The 18280-nt window shown below is 41.0% G+C and overlaps 3 protein-coding genes across 4 annotated transcripts; 1 reads left to right on the top strand and 2 right to left on the bottom strand.

The window, feature by feature from the left end:
• Window positions 1311-3287, bottom strand: LOC8075576 (protein HEADING DATE 3A). The gene is made up of 4 exons (XM_002456309.2): window positions 3034-3287; window positions 2811-2872; window positions 2588-2628; window positions 1311-1822 (listed from the first exon to the last, which is right to left on the bottom strand). The coding sequence occupies exons 1-4, from the start codon at window positions 3226-3228 to the stop codon at window positions 1587-1589; spliced, it is 534 nt and encodes a 177-aa protein (XP_002456354.1). The 5' UTR covers window positions 3229-3287; the 3' UTR covers window positions 1311-1586.
• LOC8062186 (serine/threonine-protein kinase HT1) lies at window positions 10797-15302 on the top strand. Of its 2 annotated transcripts, XR_002451471.1 has the most exons (13): window positions 10798-11467; window positions 11761-11835; window positions 11912-12007; window positions 12232-12317; window positions 12433-12553; window positions 13167-13246; window positions 13355-13417; window positions 13546-13664; window positions 13778-13863; window positions 14134-14255; window positions 14500-14611; window positions 14710-14883; window positions 14975-15302. XR_002451471.1 is itself a non-coding variant. In XM_021457522.1 (12 exons), exons 1-12 carry the CDS (start codon window positions 11111-11113, stop codon window positions 14812-14814), a joined length of 1422 nt encoding a protein of 473 aa, XP_021313197.1. In that variant the 5' UTR covers window positions 10797-11110; the 3' UTR covers window positions 14815-15278. The 2 variants fall into 2 exon arrangements, 1 of the variants encoding a protein (XP_021313197.1); XM_021457522.1 differs by having other exon boundaries at window positions 10797-11467; window positions 14710-15278.
• LOC8075575 (GDSL esterase/lipase At5g45670) lies at window positions 15639-17517 on the bottom strand. The gene is made up of 3 exons (XM_002456308.2): window positions 17014-17517; window positions 16670-16794; window positions 15639-16557 (listed from the first exon to the last, which is right to left on the bottom strand). The coding sequence occupies exons 1-3, from the start codon at window positions 17276-17278 to the stop codon at window positions 15835-15837; spliced, it is 1113 nt and encodes a 370-aa protein (XP_002456353.1). The 5' UTR covers window positions 17279-17517; the 3' UTR covers window positions 15639-15834.

Raw genomic sequence — 18280 nt, 5'->3', positions numbered from 1 at the left:
CCAAAATCCAATTTTTTTTATCTAAATAGAGAACTAAACAGGCTAGAGTTTTTATTTTTGGCAAAAAGTATCGCACTCATGTCCTATACTGTGTGTTTTTTTACAATAAATCAGCGAACAGTACTTCCAGTCATAGCTTTTTTGCCAAGCGAACAGGAGTACACGGAATGAGTAAATTGAAAAAACAGATTTTATATAGAAGCATAGATCACAAGTGTGTACACATTCTCTGCTGGCACATAAGAACAGGTCGTTGCATCTTAATCAAAAGCTGTTGGCTTAGGTGATGTCCAATTGTTTATGCATATCATTGCATCTTAATCAAAAGCTGTTGACTTATGTGAATATATGAAGTTGATACATTTTTTATAAGCAATATATTATCAAAGGAGTGTTTACTAATTTATTGATCAAATTAGAAACCAAACTATTCAGAATACACATCTGGTGCTATAGATCCTGGAAATTAAGCTTGTGTTTGTACTTACGGAGCCAGGTAGAGTGCTCGGCACACATGCTCATCCAGGCAAGGGGATTCGAATGGAGATCCTAAGCCATGAGCCCAAGGCAAAGCAACCATGTGGCATACAATTTAGACATTAATACTATTATCTTTGTTCATTCAATCTGCCAACACCAATATATTTTCTTATTGGATATTCGTAACCTGTACAGTTTTATAGAGCTGAGTTTTCTTTTAATTGAGGTTGTAATTATCATTTAGGTTATGGTACAAAAGATTAGTGAATGAATACTGAATTTTTGATTTCGGTAAATTAGGCGCTATATGTTGATAGAATTATATAGTAACTTTATTCACAAATAAAAGGAATTTTGACACCTGCGCACGCATATGGATATTATTGTAGTACAATCATATTTATTCGGTCCCTTAATCAAACTCGCTGGCTGCATGCATGGTCGTGCCGTGCCCGTGCATAACGTCGCCATCCTCACCCCTGTGTGGCCCTGTTGGTGGCACGTTAGCAGCAGCGAATCTCGACATCGCGGCCGAGGACGGCAGCGGCGGCGCCACTCGCGTTCTTGGGCATCAGCGCGGCAGCGCGCATGTGGCGTGTGTTGGCCGGCCTATCCCGGCCTGGTGGACTGTCGCGCGCGCGCTCACGCATCACGCTCAAGGGCATGCAGTGGCGCCTGGCGCACTGCCGCGCTCGATCTCAAGGGCTAATGGCACGTTTGGTTTTGGAGGGTTCGCTCGGCCAAGATGAACAACGGCGACTAGAGTACGACACAGGATGTGAAATCTCGTGACACTATGATATATAGCGAGAAAAAAAAACCCATATGTATATACGCTAATTAGTATAGTTGTTGATCATCGAATATATAGCAATAGTTACAAATATATAGTATACAGATGAAACCGATGCAAACTAGCTATAAGACCCGGGTAGTACATATAAGGTGGTAATTAGATCGAGCGAGCTATATTGTTGTGTGTAACACAGACATTAGGGGTGCATTTTATATTAATTCCATGCACATTATTTCATAACAATTAGTACTATACTCTGTATTAGACGACGATATTCATGCATGCAATAGTTGTAGTAGTCTGTCATTCCTTACGAACTTTCGGGCCTGAACCTTCTCCCTCCAGATCCTGCTTCCCTTTGACAGTTGAAATATGTGGCAGCCACAATGTCTAGGTGGTATTGACGTGCAAAGTTCTTGCAGTTGAAGTTATGTCGCATGTCTGGTGCAAAAACTGTCCCCCTACCAAGTTGCCGGAACAGCACAAATACCATGCGGTGTATACCAGATCTCGGTTCTGGCCTTTCGTAAAACATGAGCTCCTGGCCTGCAAGAGGTGATCTAGTATAATTATATATGTATAAATTATGAACTCAACTTGTGTTCAAAATGCTAAAAAAAACATTAGCCTTATTTGGTATATGATATATAGATTTTTGTTTTACTCCCACCATTTCAAATTGTCAGTTGTTTTAGTTTTATTCTAAGTCAAATTTATCTAATTTTGACTAAATTTATATAGAAATATATTAATATCTCGAGCACCACAAAAAATATATTATCAAAAACATACATAATGTGTGGTTTATCTAATGGATCTTGTTTGGCGTTTATATATAAAAGTGGTTAAATCTAAGAAAATTGTGATTTAGAATAAACCTAAAATGACTTACAATTTGAAACGGACAAAGCATCCTAGCTACTAGGAAAATCAAAGACACCACCTAAATACGGTATGGTATCATCTTTAAATTGGTCCATGTTTGACCAAAATAAGCTAGAACTTGAAGCCAAACCAGCACGCTTTTTTTGGTAGCTTTTTCTGAACATACTTCTCATAATAGCTATCATTGCACTAAAACGCTGATGAAGCTGCAAGTATCATACTAGCTTATTTTGATTGTGTTTTCTCTATTTATGCAACTTCTCAATGAAGCGTTTTTCCTAGTTAGGGCCATTGTAACTGCTAAAAGGTGATAGATCAGTTTTGTTGATTGTGAGCCAGTTAACACAGCTGAGAATTTTTTCGATCATAGATCATGCTAAAAAGGGGAGGAATCTAGATAGAAAAGATGATTTCATGGGATCGTACCAAAGTTGGCTCCAGTTGTTCCTGGAATATCTATCACCATCCTACATGCAGCACAAACTATATTAAAACGAGGACATCAGAGGAAGAAATATCTAAAAGGTAGACAAGAAAAAAAGTGAACCTATAATAAATGTTTGTCATGCTAGACAACACTCAGGCTATTTAGTTCACCGAGAAAGCTAAAAACATTGTAAACCTGCCATTTGACTAATAATGAACTTACCAATGCAAATACTCCCTCAGTGATGGATTGCTTGGGCTTGGGGCATCTGGATCAACTAATACCTTATGTGAATGAAGAACCAATAAGTTAGAACACAAGAGATTGATTTGTTTAAACTTTCAGTTGTTAGTTGTTGTAGTCTTGTTGACAATATATAAAAGGTTTATTACTGGATGTTGTCATGGTTCCACATGACAGAGGCACATCATGTTTATTTGCTTACCAGTGTATAGAACACCCTGAGGTCGGTGCCCCCAACATCAACTCTTGGATTATTCACAACTGCGGATGGCTTCAACTCAACACCAGCTAGAAGTAGCCTATTGTTGTAGGCTATTCTGAGGGGGATAGTTGGTGTAAAAGAATCCAACACATCACGTATCACATGAGCCAGAACCAACGGTTCCACATCAGTCATTGTTGGAGAACAAGGACAACTTATTGCTGGTCTTGTCTGGCGGTTTTTGCCTTGCTCAATGTCGACTTGGAGAAACCATGTCCAACCATGAAGTACTTATAAGTGTGTATGGTGGTTGTCACGGTCACGCATTTTGAAAAGATAAGATACTAGCATCATTTCATGTTGCATAGAACGGAGCTTGTTTCAAGTTATGCATAATGTTTTAGTGTAAATATTTCTCATATTTTACATTTGTGAGGAGTTTTACATGTTTTACACGTAAAGCATTGTGCCATTATATGCTTGTTTTGGTTTACTAGAGAAAATAATGTCGAACAATCTAATAATGCATTCAATTGACTACTTGTTCTCTTGGGTTGTAGGATTCTTTCATGCCTAGGAAACATGGATAACTAATATTGTTTCTTAACACTTCACTTTTCTTGTGCCTTTGATGCATAGATGTATAAGATGTATGGTTTCATTAGGTTTTCTCATCACATTGTTGTTTTTGTTGTTTCCTTATACCATCACATTGTTTTATGCTAGCCAGTTAATTCTTAGTTGTCACCTTGGAAAAGTAGTTAGTAGTTTTTTTAATTATTAGCTAGGTTATGAGCCGAGTCTCGTTTGGATCTCAATCTAGATAATAGTTTGTTGTATTTAGGCACTGCTTGGTAGGGCTCCTTTGCAACCATTTTGGATCTCAATCTAGATAATAGTTTGTTGTATTTAGGCACTGCTTGGTAGGGCTCCTTTGCAACCATGCTCCTCGTGTAACTTTCTAAGGTTTAAAATTTGTCAAAAAAAAAATAATATTCTACACAAATATGGAATATTGCCTTCTGATATGCAAGCTAATCATGGTGCATCCAAATGATAACTGAGATATCTTCCGGAAAAGGAAATGAGATGAGAGCACATGTGTATTTTTGCCAGCATCCTTAATTAATCTATCTAAAAACTTTTCTCTTTTACGGTTTCATCTTGTAAAGTACAAAAATGGCTTCCTCTCTAGAACTTTTCTCGCGAGGCCGTTTCTTAAGTTAGTGTTTGATAGGGCTTCACCCAAGAAGTTAAATGAATTAATGCCTTTTATGATTTTATATACAATTAAGCATGCCCCAGGTACTAAGCTTATTGTATGTTGGCTATAATTCGGTGAGGCTACGTGGATCATGCACGTAGAGAACTTTCTTTCTATTGTTTCTACCATTCCTCGTTATATTCGCATTGTTGAGAAAACCATTATATATAGTTCCATGTCGGTGTTTGTTTTCTCCTATATTTTACCTTTCCCAAAACAGCTTATGGATCTCAACCGCCACACAATGAGCTTGCTTCATATGGCAGCTTATCTAGCCGCAGGGCATCGGTGCACAGGTCTTTCTGTGCTGTCATGCATATGCGATTTTGGATTGTGAAGGTGAAATCGTTCTAGCCAACTAGTATTCCAAAGTCGACAAATAATTTCGTTCTTTTCATTTTTCATGATAAGGATATCGATATTCTATTTTCTTTCGATCCAATGCTAAGAAAGTAGAATCTACTGCTAGCTCTTTTTTCACATGGAGGCAATATATGCATATATACCTTAAAGTTGCATTGGGAGTGGAAACAGACCAGATATAAAGAGATGATACCTGGAAAAACGTATGCATGTCCATATATTTTTTTTTATTACAATGCATGCATATATTTTTTTGCGAGTAATGCATGCATTAGCTTATCATGATTAGTTGATTTAAGAAAAATAGGAAGGTCAATAATAAAAAGGTAGCAACATGAATTGGATTTCTTTGTTACATTAGCAACAAAATTAGGTTTATTTACGAGTAAATGCTACAAAGAAATGTAGACTCAGTATACCAACTTCTTATCTCAGATTTTATGCTGGTGAACTAGATATTGTTTCATTGGATGCAATGTAACGCCGGCCTTTGCGTAAAAGTTCTGACACTTCAATGCACTTCGGTGTGGTTGTGGTTGAGTGATTGAGCACAATATCTGATATCGTCATAGATACATAAGAGCTGCGTTCGTAGTCCCGGCCATGACTACTTTCAAAGCCGAAAAGTGGAAGCATCTCCTTTTCTCTCTCAAAGATAACAATGTTCTACAAAAATTTCCAGTAAAAGGAATCAATATGTTCTGTAATTAAAAGGTGAAAAGGCTAAAGAAGTAAATAACTATTCTTTTTTTTTTTGAAAGATCCGGTTTTACCGGCTTTGATTAATAATAAGAGGGGAAGCAGGAAACATCGGGTTACAAGCGCGAGCAGCGCTCCCCCACGCAGCCTAGACCGCGTGGGGCTTTTGTCTGAACATCCATTTCTCTCTTTTTGTCATCCTTATTGAGTGGACAATATTAAACTTCCGATGAAGATGTTGATAGTCATAGCACTGATATGCCTAATATAGGTGTGCATTTATTAGTTATTTGTATTATATTTTTATGCAGCAAGATACTAGTAATTTACCTGTCAACAACCAAGGAAATCGGGCATTAATTGCTTCCACCGATGTGTATAGTCCATACATGTTTAATATATCTGTCGTTTAATTATTGATGAGATAGTGGTTCAGCATGGTATACAAACTCTTTGGATCTGACTGCAAACAGTATCTTATCTTATTCATAGCATATAATCTATAGAAGCCCTTTTTAGAAGCAGAAAAGAAAAACGCAGAACAGACTCTCTCTCTCTCTGTGCACCTTCACTGCTGGCCAAGGAATTGAATAAAGCCGCTGCTCATCTCTGTGCTAATGGCATGCACAGCAGACTTGCTATTTTACAAAATCAAAGAGCAAGCTAAATGTTTGTGTTAATTTACTACTGAACATTATTCTAACATGTTAACAATGAAAAAAGTTCCGGCATAGTTCAAGAGAAAATGTTCAATCTCAATCCTAAGAACAAAACACACCCATAATGCATAGTTCAAGAGAAAATGTTCAATTCAATCCTAAGGACAAAAGGTCATCCACATTAAAAAAAAAAGTGCATCGCTAACGCAGTAGCTCTAGAATACACCATGCCTGAACTTTAAATTAAATTCTCTTATTTGTTATACTTCACTACAAATTTTTCAGAAACTAGAGCCCCATGTTCCCTTTACTATCTACTACATAGCCTATCTTTACAAGGACTCAAAACGGGTCTAGAAGCAGATTAGAAAAAACCATGATTTTTAGATAGAGTTATCCGGCCGTCTTAAAAATGATTTCCAGGCAATTGACAACATGGCCTATCTTTGAAAATCATTTTCTACAAAACAAAAAATGACCTTAAAAATAGCAAAAAAAATCATGGGATAATCCTACCAGGCAATCCACGTGTCCTCTCACACGACACATAGACCTTCATGCCTTGCACGAGGCTGCCTAACCATTATGTGGTCAGTTGTGACTAAGGCGTTGTTTAGATGTGAAAAAAAAAATTGGATTTCGCTACTGTAGCACTTTTGTTTGATTGTAGTAAATATTGTCCTATCATAGACTAACTAGGGTCAAAAAATTTGTCTTGTGATTTATAGTAGTTTTTGTTTTCGTCTATATTTAATGCTTCATGCATGTGCCGTAAGATTCGATGTGACAGGAAATCTTGAAAACTTTTTGGAATTCGGGGTGAACTAAACAAGGCCTAAGTGTTATGGTGTAGTATTAACATTCACGATTGTACAGACTATTTATTTTAGCCGCCTAAATAATCTCAAATAAAAACAATGAACTAAAAGGTATTAGATCTAGTCGAGCACTATAATTTTGTTCTAGGGTGTGTCTCCATCCGAGATTATTTAAATTTCAGAAAAAATGTATTTCAGAATTTGAGAACTTTTGAAAACTTAAATGATGTCAAATGAAAAAAATAAAACTGCAAGTATTAGATCTGTCGAGCACTATAACTTTCCTTTAGGGTGTCTCTGCATCCGGGGTGATTTGAAAATTAGAAAATAATAATAATAACTTTAGAATTAGCAAAGTTAAATCATACTTTTGAGATCCTAAATGATTTTAAATAAAAAAATTGAACTACAAAGTTATAGATCAAGTCGATACTAATATTTTCATGTCCTACAACCACTTGCCCTAGCCTTTGCATAATTCAGGTGAAGTCTAATGTTTTGAGTTTGTGGTCCTAAGTTAAGGTTTTATTGCTGGTTTAGATCATATACCCTTTTCAAAATTTATGAGTTAAAACATATTTATATCAATTTTCCAATATTAAACATAATTTAGTATTATTAAATACATATTTATTATAGAACTATTTATATTTTTTGAAAATTATTCCTAAATTTTTTATAAAATCTAATTGACCTACATGAACAAACGCAAAAGTCTGATTTACCTTGAGCAGCAGTACATAGGACGATTTACGTGGTGCCATGTCAGCTAAGAGTGCTTTCGAAACCAGGTCAGTTTTAATGGAGAGTTCCATGTCTCAGTTTCCAACCCAACTGATTTTGGAAATAATGCTCTCTGCTCTTATAAAACTCTTATCATCTCTCACTTTATTAATGCGGTGTCATATCAGCATATTTAATAACCATAAATAAAATCACATTAAGACTGACTTTAGAGAGGTAAACCAGTCTGTTTCAAGAACTGGAGGAGTCTTGAGACTTGAGAGAGACAAAATCTTACTCATCATGTAATAGTTTTTTGAGAGTCACGTGGAGGTCAGATGAACTTTTTCCAAATAGAATCTGTTTTTTTAGAGGATCCAAATAGAGGCCTTGTTTAGTTTTCAAAAAAAATTCGTAAAATTTTTCAGATTCCCCGTCACATCGAATCTTACGGCACATGTATAGAACATTAAATATAGATAAAAGAAATAATTAATTGCATAGTTTACATGTAATTTGCGAGACGAATCTTTTAAGTCTAATTAGTTTATGATTGAACAATATTTGTCAAATATAAACGAAAGTACTACAGTGTCCATTTTGCAAAAAATTTTAGAACTAAACAAAGCCAGATTTTTTTTTTGAGAGGATCCAAATAGAATCTGTTAGTCTGGCTTTGACATGTTGATGATAAGCCTGGCCCAGCTTGAAAACCCCACCTAGGCCCAGCCAGGTCAGTACACTAGGTGGGCTCACACAAAAAACAACAGGTGGGCAATGAAGCCCAAAAGAACCAGCCCAGCCCAAACAAAAATGGTTCTAGGCTGTCTCGGTCCATGGAATTTTCCGCCGGGCTTTAAGAGCCTAGTCCGGCATTTGAACAGGCAGCTCTTGTATAGTATAGGTATCACCAAATCGTCTTTCACGCAATGATCATGCAACCTGTTGGTGAATTGCTCCTTGCGGCCTTGTTTACTTGTAAAAAATTTTACAAAATATGAACAGTACTATTTTCGTTTTTATTTAACAAATATTATCTAATCATAGGGTAATTAGGCTCAAAAAATTCATCTCGCAAATTACATGTAAACTGTGTAATTAGTTATCTTTTTTATTTATATTTAATGCTCCATACATGTGCCGCAAGATCTAATGTGACGGAGAATTTAAAACATTTTGCAAAATATTTAGGAAAATTATAGATAAAAAATAACTAAAAATTATACAGTTTATCTGTAATTTGCGAGGCGAATCTTTTAAGTCTAATTATGCTATGATTGAATAATAGTTGTCAAACACAAACAAAAGTGTTACGATATCAAACTCAAGGCATCAGTCTCACATGCCTCCAGGGCTCTAGGCAGCAGCAGCAACAAGCAAGCTAGGCACATCCTGCATGTGGACTGTGGTGCACCGTGCCCCGTGGACGTGGCTAATTCAGCGGCTAGTACGCGCTTTCTGTTACGTGCTTTAGGCGGGGTTGATCTCAATCTCATGTTTTTTGTGTGCCTTCCAAACCGTCGCCAGCATATATACTTTCTAGGGCCTTGTGACATTGTAGTACTTTTATTTATTTATGGTATTTATTGTTTAATCATGGACTAACTAGACTCAAAAGATTCGTCTCGTTAATTCCGACCAAACTGTGCAATTAGTTTTTATTTTTATCTATATTTAATGCTGTATACATGCGTCTAAAGAATTCGATGTGACGGAAAATCTTGAAAAATTTTGAGTTTTTAGGTGGAAGTAAACAAGGCCTAGTATATGCCCCAAGAGAAGTCAACCAATACTACACAATATGTTGTAGCGATGAGAAAGAAGTTGCAGCTCCAAAATGCTTCGCTTGACTAGATCAGCAATCGACAATGGCAACCTTTCAGCCCTGGAGAAGGTAGCTAACTACATGGTCTCTCCAATTTCAAGAGGTGCGATGGCTGATGGCCCACCCCAGAGGCGCCATGTACTTATCTTCGCCCAATTGTTGTATACTGGTAAAATCTGACACTAACCTGTTTAGATCCGCCCTAAACCTTAGATCTCTAAATTTTAAACTTTAAAGCTAACGCTTCAAATAGGTGATTTAAAGTTAGCTTTAAACTTTAGCCTAGCTCACATCTAAACTCCCAACACACATTTAGTTACCACTATGTATTGTTATCTATAGTTCTGTTAATAGTCAAACTATCTAAAATTTGATCAAATATTTCTAAGAGTATCAATTTATAACATCAAACAAGTATTATTATAAAAGTATAATAAACTAAGTTTAGCTCGTGATTGTATTCTTTTATATGACTTAAAGTCTAAATCTAATCATGTGAGCTCAATTTTTCGATTCAATATGGTGCTTGGGTCTTAAATTTGGTTGCTAATTTGTCACGAGAGAAAAATATTATTTCTTCGTTGAAATAGCCGAAAACATTGTTCATTGGTAGCAAAGCATATGTTGTGTGACTTTGTCGAGTTTGAGATCTGGTTCTGTTGTGTAAAAGAAATAATTTATTATAGGATGGATCAAATAAGGCCGTTTCATTATTTATATTTTAATCTATTCAAACCTAACGTGATTTGATTTGATATATGTTAGAATTGTGTCATTTTTAGCTTGAGCTAGGAAGAGGAGCCGACGATTTTGGACGAGCATGTCTAGAAGCGCGCGTCCACGTCATTTTTATATTTCTGCCGCCGACCACAGCTGAACTCAAATATCGTGTCGCTTTCGGTTCAAAACATTGAAGATCTAGGCTTCCATTCTGCGTCAGCTCTAGCTGCGGCGCCCGCCGCCACGATTTGCTCCGCGCGCGTAGCACTGACGAAACCGACGTGTCGCAGTCCTTATCTTTCCCATCTCAACGTCCAAGTACGTCCACCACCAACTGCTACACCTTATTAAAAAAAAAAAGCATGATGCAGTTGCAATTTGCTTTTGTTCGCGAACCGCTCTTACCTGTAGACATCTCCAACATGTCCCTTTTATATGAGCACGAGCACTCAACTTGATTTTGTCACCTCAACAACCCTGTAAACCTGAGATTTTAGCTAGGCCAAGCCATGCCTGCCATCCTGAGAGTGACCTTTAATTTGCAAGGCACATCACGACTTGGCTTGCAGCATGAGTAATCAGCTCCCGTAGAACAGGCACAGCAGAGGCAGTGTAATATCCGGCGTGACAGAGCCCACGTCGTTCGGAACTCCGGTTGCGGCGGGTCTCAGCTGTCAAAGGATCCGCGGCCGCGCGATATCCGTGGCCGTTGTTCCCATCTGGAGTTCATACCGGTGCGGTACCGCGAGTTCGCTGGCTCCCTGCTGCCAGCTCAGCAGCCAAACCACCCACCACCGCCACCATGCCATGACCCACCGCCCCACGCCACCAATTCCGACTGTTATTCCAAGCTCCACTCCGTCCCAAACCCCCTCGATTCGTCCACCCCTCGCACTCCCCCTCCCGGTCTCCGCTTCTCCTCGCCGCTCTCCTGAATCCTTCGCCCGAAAGCCTCCGATCCGATCTCCGGCCCCCAGAACCCTAGCGCCGCCATCCGTCCGCCTCCATGGAGCCGAAGCCTCACGCGCCGGCGTCCGGGCCGGCGACGCCGCGGTTCAAGCTGGGGAAGCAGTCGTCGCTGGCGCCCGAGCGCGGCGGCGGCGAGGGCGGTGGTGTGAGCTCGGCGGAGGGTTCGTCGGCCGAGGCGAACGGCGTCATGAGCTTCCAGCTCATGTACCTGGCCCACGAGGGCAACGCGGAGGGGATCCGCGAGCTCCTCGACGGCGGCGCCGACCCCAATTTCCGCGACTCCGACGGCCGCACGGCGCTGCACATCGCCGCATGCGAGGGACACGCCGAGGTCGTCGAGCTGCTCCTCCAGAGGGGCGCGGAGGCCGCCGTCGAGGACCAGTGGGGCAGCACGGTGCGGCCTGCTTAAGTTTTTTGGTCTTTCTTTACGACTCCTTTTTGCTTTTGCTTGCGTTGGATGAGGTCCTTACAGAGAAATCTCACAGTAAATTGGAATTTTTGCACGAAAGCAGCATCAGATTTTTATGGTTGTTACACACTTACACTAAGTTAAGAGAACAAACAGACAATGAGACAATTCTATAGGCTGTGCTAGCACGTGGAACATAGATTCAAGATAACATCATTTGTGCATATATGTCTTGTTGTGACTTGCTGCATTAGTTGAGCGTTCCTACTATCTGGCAGCCTTTGGCGGATGCAATGCATTATCAGAACCATGATGTGATCAAGATCTTTGAGAAGCATGGCTCCAAGCATAAGGTACTACGATGTGTGTCGCCTCTGCCTGATGTTTTGTTTTGTTCAGGTGTTCTGAATATTCGCTTCTTTCTTGAAGATTGCTCCGATGCATGTGAACAATGTTCGTGAAGTTCCTGAATATGAGATTGACCCAGCGGAGCTTGATTTCACTAATGGCAATGACCTATCCAAGGTATGTGTATATATTTTCCTCTCTTTTGCATGAGCCTTTTCAAATTGGTTGTCTGTAGCACTAATAAAGTAATAAGCTTACAATTGGTTAACTGACTATATGCTATGGAGTTACTGATTTTAGACTGTACTTTCTTTACCTAAAGTTTTAAAGCTATACTTCCACCATTAGATGTCGTTGGCAATAAATTTATTACATAGCTATTGTTTCAATCTGCTTTGCAGGGCACATTTAGAAAAGCAACATGGAGGGGCATTCCTGTTGCTGTTAAGAAGCTGGACGATGATCTAATTGTGGATGAGAGCAAAGTGTGGGTAGTTTGCATTGAATTATTCCATTTGTTTCTGGTCTATCTTGGCTTTATTTTACTGAATTTTACCTTTCTTCTAAACCTATATTATCCTGATAGTTTGGATGTATTACAGGCAGGCGTTCAGAGACGAGCTTGATGTGCTGCAACTTATACGCCATCCGAATGTTGTGCAATTTTTGGGTGCTGTGACACAAAGCAATCCAATGATGATTGTCATGGAATTTATGCGCAAGGTTTGTCTTAAGGGCAATACGCTGTTTATAATCTGCATTGTTTTCTAAATTTTATTCGATTAGCGAGGGCAATATATGAGGCTATGTTTTTAGCAAACCTCTTAGATGCAGATCCATGGCTTCATATTAGTCTAGTTGTCTACATGTGTAAAGTATTAAAATGTTTTTTTTGGCTAATATCTGATAATTATTTACCTTACTAAGTTTCTTAATGCGTTGTGGCATATGTTTGGGCTACTGACAATGTGAAATCAGATTTTAATTTGTAATAGCAGCTTCTTTCGTTTTGGCAATGTTTGACGAACAATGTCTACCTCATGCGATTTTGTGATGTTTTTTATATTAAGATTAAGATAGCATATATGTTTCGTGTTGACTTCGTCGTAACTTTTTATTCCACAACAGGATATCCAAATTTCATCATTACCAAAAAGCAACAAAATTACAAAATGTTGTGTTCAAGTAGCACAATGACTTCTTTGTAACTACCAGCAATATGATTTTAACACTGCGCAACATCTAGATTTATTAGCTCGGTTTCATAGTTTGTATTAAAATGCATCTTCATGTTATGTCATGGGCTATTGAGAATTACCAAAATGTTTATTTTCAGGGTGACTTGCGCACTCACTTGAGTAAGAAAGGAGCTCTGCCACCATCATATGCAGTGAAGTTAGCTCTTGATATTGCAAGGTTTACCACACATAATCTGGATACTATGAGATAAACTCTGTTGGCTACTATGTTTTGTTGTTATGAAGTAACTAAATTTAACTTGTGTTCCTTTGTGAATTGTAACAGAGGAATGAATTACTTGCATGAGCATAAACCTCAAGCTATCATCCATCGTGACCTTGAGCCTTCGTGAGTACTCTGTGGTTATATTTTTTTTCAATGAAAATTGCTTGCTTCTTCTTCTGTACACCCCGATGTAGTGCTTTAAATACCTGGTTTGTTAAAAGACTTTCTATGCCCATTGTGTAAGATAACAGTAACATATTGAGGGATGACACTGGACATCTGAAGGTGGCAGATTTTGATTTGTGTAAGATGCTAAAATGGAGAAAAAAAGTTAGAGAAGATAAAGCGGTGACTTCTCCAGGCAATGCTTGTAAGTTGACTTCATTGTTTGTCATGCTAAATATGTGCTATATTAGGGTGACCTTTGCCCTTCTTAACTTATTTTGCCTTCTGTTTCAACTGGTAATTTTTAAAATGTCTCAGGCAAATATGTGGCTCCAGAAGTCCTGCGAAATGAAGAGTATGATACTAAAGTGGATGTCTTCTCATTCGCTTTGATACTTCAGGAGGTAAGTTGTGATATATTCATACTTTTTGCATCTCTGTCTCCACACAGTAGGTTGTATGGTGCATTTCTGTGTTCTCTAAATATTTCTGCCAACATATTTATATGGTATTGAGCACTGTTACACAGTTTAGTGCTGGTATCTTTATTCAGTTGACACTGTTGTTTCTTTAAACATAAGAACGACACTCATTTCAGCACCAATTACTCCCTGAAAAGTCACTCATATGACCATTTTTGTGCTCGATATGTTCCCAAATCCCAACTATTGCAGATGATTGAAGGATGCCTTCCTTATTATGATAAGAAAAATGATGAGATTGAGAAGGTACACAATTCTAAAGAAAGACCGCCTTTTCGAGCTCCTCCAAAGCATTATGCTCATGGGTTAAGAGAGTAAGCAGTCATTCTTTCCGCTTTGCTTATATAGTGGCAATTACTAATTCAATTAGAGCACTTGTGTGTCTTTCTATGGATTTCAAACTTTTAGCAAACAAGTTTCTGCTAGTCATGTTCAATTTAACTACTTGTATGTGTCAAATTTAGTGTTCTATTTCCTCCAAGTACCATTATTGTTGGTGCTTTTCCCTTTGCAAATTTCGTTGTGACCTTTTTGCCTGTGCACGTGACATTGATGCAGGTTGATTGAGCAGTGCTGGAGTGAAAATCCTGCAGACAGGCCTGATTTTAGAGTAATTATCAACCGGTTGTCTGCTATCCAAAATGAGATAGTTCACAGAAACCGTTGGAAGGTAGCCATTAATGTTTTTCATTAAACTTTGAGTATTCTGTAATGGACTATGGCAGGAGATAATGTTTGTATGTTCATTTTGCTGTATTTTCATTTTAGGTGAGACCTCTCAAGTGTTTCCTGAGCATTGAAGGAATGTGGAAGAAAGATCGCAACGAGGGCAGCACCACCCGTTCATCACGCTCATCACGATCCTATTATTAACCACCAGCCCAAGCTATTGATTTCAATTGCAAGATCATATCGGTGATTGCTAGAAAAATATACTCAAATGTATATCATATTTTTCGTTTTCTTAAATTATGAAAAGGATGGTTTTGCAACTGGTTGATTCTCAGCTGATCATAGTTTTGTTGTATATCAGGCATGCCTCACGGCCCCAACCTCATGTACAGATCGTTGCAGTCAGTTTATTGTTGCCTTGGCACTCCCACCTGGGTTGGGGCAGTATAATTAATTGCGAGATTCCTTTCTGATTAGCTTGTCAACTTCAAATCGGTTGCTAGATTCATCCATGAGCTAGAGTTGCGGGTAGGACGACGGGAGTACCAAGTGCTATTATTTCGTGTTAGAAATCTAGGATGTGGAGATGGAGATAAAATTAAGAGCATTTGGATGATTTGTATTTTTTTATATTGTTTGAACTAAACTGCAAGTTGGATCTTCAAGCTGGAGCTGTGCTAAATCGCGTAGATTGCGTCCAGTTCTGGACATGAATGCGTGTGCAGTAATAGTATCTACTTTTCACGACTCTAATCATGTAACCTGTACCTTGCACACATGAACATGTTGAGCGGGTGGAGAATGGAAACTAGTACTAGGCCGGTGCACAGTGCGTGCGGGAAGGGAGCCAGGGACCCAGTCCCAGACCGGTCGGCCATGTGGACCGGGCGGGACCGACGACCGTGCCTTGGTGAACGGACCGTCGAACGAAACGTCGTTCAGCGCAGATGTTCTTCAGTCGAAATTCCGGCCCATTTCCTCTTTCGAGCTGCTCCACATTTTTGTGAACACTGATCGGACATTAGTAAAACCATAAGAAACCCTGTATATATCATGTTTATATTTATATATATAGTTCAGATGGACACACATCCCTTTGCGTACGCAATAGTACAATCACGAGAAGGCCAGAAAGGGGAAACAAATAACAAAAAGGAAGACGCTTTTTAAGCTTTGCTCCTCTTCACGTGACGTGACCGACATGGACATCCATACAGCGAACTAGAGCTGAGCGAGCGTGCGCAGATCGACGGGGTGGACGTCGGACGGCTGCGCCGCGCTGTACGCCCTCCGGCCGACGAGGACGTTGGCCGCCTCCGTGGGGTGGAAGGCGTCCCAGAAGAGGTACTCGTTCCTGTTGGCGCACGGCGTCTGGAACGGCAGGCACGTCACCTGCCCGTTGTTCCGCCCGACGCCGCAGCACCCTCGGTTGGTGACCGTCAGACCGTGCGACCCTGGTGCTCTCAGGATGTCCTCGAAGATCCCGTACACGTTGATGTAGGTGAAGTGCGCCCCCGGCAGCGCGTTGAACTGGTCGACGAGCGCGACGAGCTTCCGGTTGAAGATGTCGATGGCGCCGTTGATCTCCGGCACGCAGGTGGCGCCGTCGGCGCTGTGCTGCGCCAGCTCGTTGGGGCTGCACCCGACCTGCCCCACGCCCATCAGCGCCACCTTCCTGGCCCCGTAGTTGTACAGCGTCCGGACCTGCTGCGAGTACTGGTCGATGAGCACGTCGGCGTACTGCGCCGGCGTGTACTGCTGGCTGGTGGAGTACACCGCCGGCATGAAGTAGTTGTTGAGGTAGTCGTTGCTGCCCATGCCCACCGTGAAGATGCACTGGCTCAGGTGGTTGGCCGCCGAGTCCTCGTCGCCCAGGATGCTCACCAGCTGCTGCACCGCCGCCTGGTAGTTCTGCAGCTGCCCGCCGAAGCTGATCCGTTGCCCCTGCCATGGCATGGTCCGTGTGCGTCACTGCGTCAGCGCGCTTACTCATCTTTCAAGAGCTAGTAGGATCACGTACTGCGATGGAAACACATGCTTAGTAATGCGTACGTACCAGCTGCTGGCCGGTCTCGTCACGGATCCCGGCTGCGGCGGAGGCGAAGTTGACGCCGGTGAGGAGCTGATCGCCGCTCGCGCCGGCGTACGCGGGGATGTAATCGTCGAAGCCCAGAAGCCGAGCTGAAAAACGACACACGAAGGGACGTGTCGCCATCATGAACTAATATTATTTGGCATGACAGTTAACAACGATCTCTGAATGGACGTATTACTTCATTTTCAAAGCGTGCTAAAAACCAGTGTTACGCAACAAAATTAAAACCATGCAGCTCGATAGATACGAACGAACTTATTAGGAAGCAAACAAGAAAGGGGATATAGAATACACAGTGAGCTTACAGATAGCGTCGACGGTGGTGAGGCCGTTGCTGAAGCGGCCGGTGGCGCCGCCGGCGAAGTCGATGCCGTAGGGCGGGTAGTTGGCCCGCGCCAGCGACGCGATGTCGTTGTTGTTCCCGTTGTCCACGAGCGAGTCCCCGAACACGAAGTAGCATGGCACCTGGGGCTCGCCCCGCACCACGACGACGGCGACGGTGGCCAGCCGCGCGGCCACGACGAGGAGCATCAGCGCCGGCTGCGGCCACCGCATTGTCGCACGCCCCATTCCTATGGCCAGCTAGCTTTTCCCTGCGCTGCTGGAGTGCTGGTGCCGGCTATAGCTCGGGCCGCGACGGATTATTGGTGATGACCGGCCGGCCGACACATTCGATCGAGCCTTATTACTTATAGATAGGGCAGGTTGTTTGCTACAGCTAGCTAGATCAGCATGTGGTAGTAGGCCCCTCTGCAGGACGGAGTGCGTGTAGGAGCGAACAGTTACCATGCTCAGCGCGTCCTCCATTTTGGCGACCTCTGCATGTGCGCGTGCATGGTGGTGACTGGTGATGCATGGTTGGAGCAGTCACGGTTGGGTTGGGGGCTTGGGGCTGTGCTGATTGATTACAGCCATGCGGACGCGGCGAGGCCCGTGTGACAGAATGATGCAGAAGATCGAGCAAGAGCTGCCGGTCTGCGACGACAGTCGACGTGTCGATCGGAGTGTACTAGTACTCCAGTTCCAGTGAATGCAGAGGTGGTACAGCGATCTACTGTTTAGCACAAATCCAAGGCCAAGGCCGGTGAAAAGTTTTCGGTACTGTAGCACTTTCGTTTGTTTGTGACAAATATTATCCAATCATAGACTAACTAGGATTAAAAGATTCGTCTCGTGATTTACAGCTAAACTGTGTAATTAGTTTTTATTTTTCGTCTATATTTAATGTTTCATGCATGTGCCACAAGATTCGATGTGACGAAGAATCTTGAAAACTTTTTGGTTTTTAGGGTAAACTAAACAAGGCCTAGGCAATTGGACATTCCGAAAAGTGAAACATTAAATATAGACGAAAATAAAAACTAATTACACAGTTTAGCTGTAAATCACGAGACGAATCTTTTAATTCTAGTTAGTCCATGATTGGATAATATTTGTCACAAACAAACGAAAGTGCTACGGTACCGAAAAGTTTTCACTTTTTGGAACTAAACAAGGCCCTAGTTACTTCATGATTGGACAATGTTTGTCAAATAAAAACAAAAGTGGTACAGTCTCGAAAACGAAAAAGTT

The sequence above is a fragment of the Sorghum bicolor genome, chromosome 3, assembly GCF_000003195.3.
Source record: "Sorghum bicolor cultivar BTx623 chromosome 3, Sorghum_bicolor_NCBIv3, whole genome shotgun sequence".
Taxonomy (NCBI): domain Eukaryota; kingdom Viridiplantae; phylum Streptophyta; class Magnoliopsida; order Poales; family Poaceae; genus Sorghum; species Sorghum bicolor.
The sequence above is the reverse complement of the archived record's forward strand: the minus strand, read 5'-3'. Positions and strand labels throughout refer to the sequence as shown.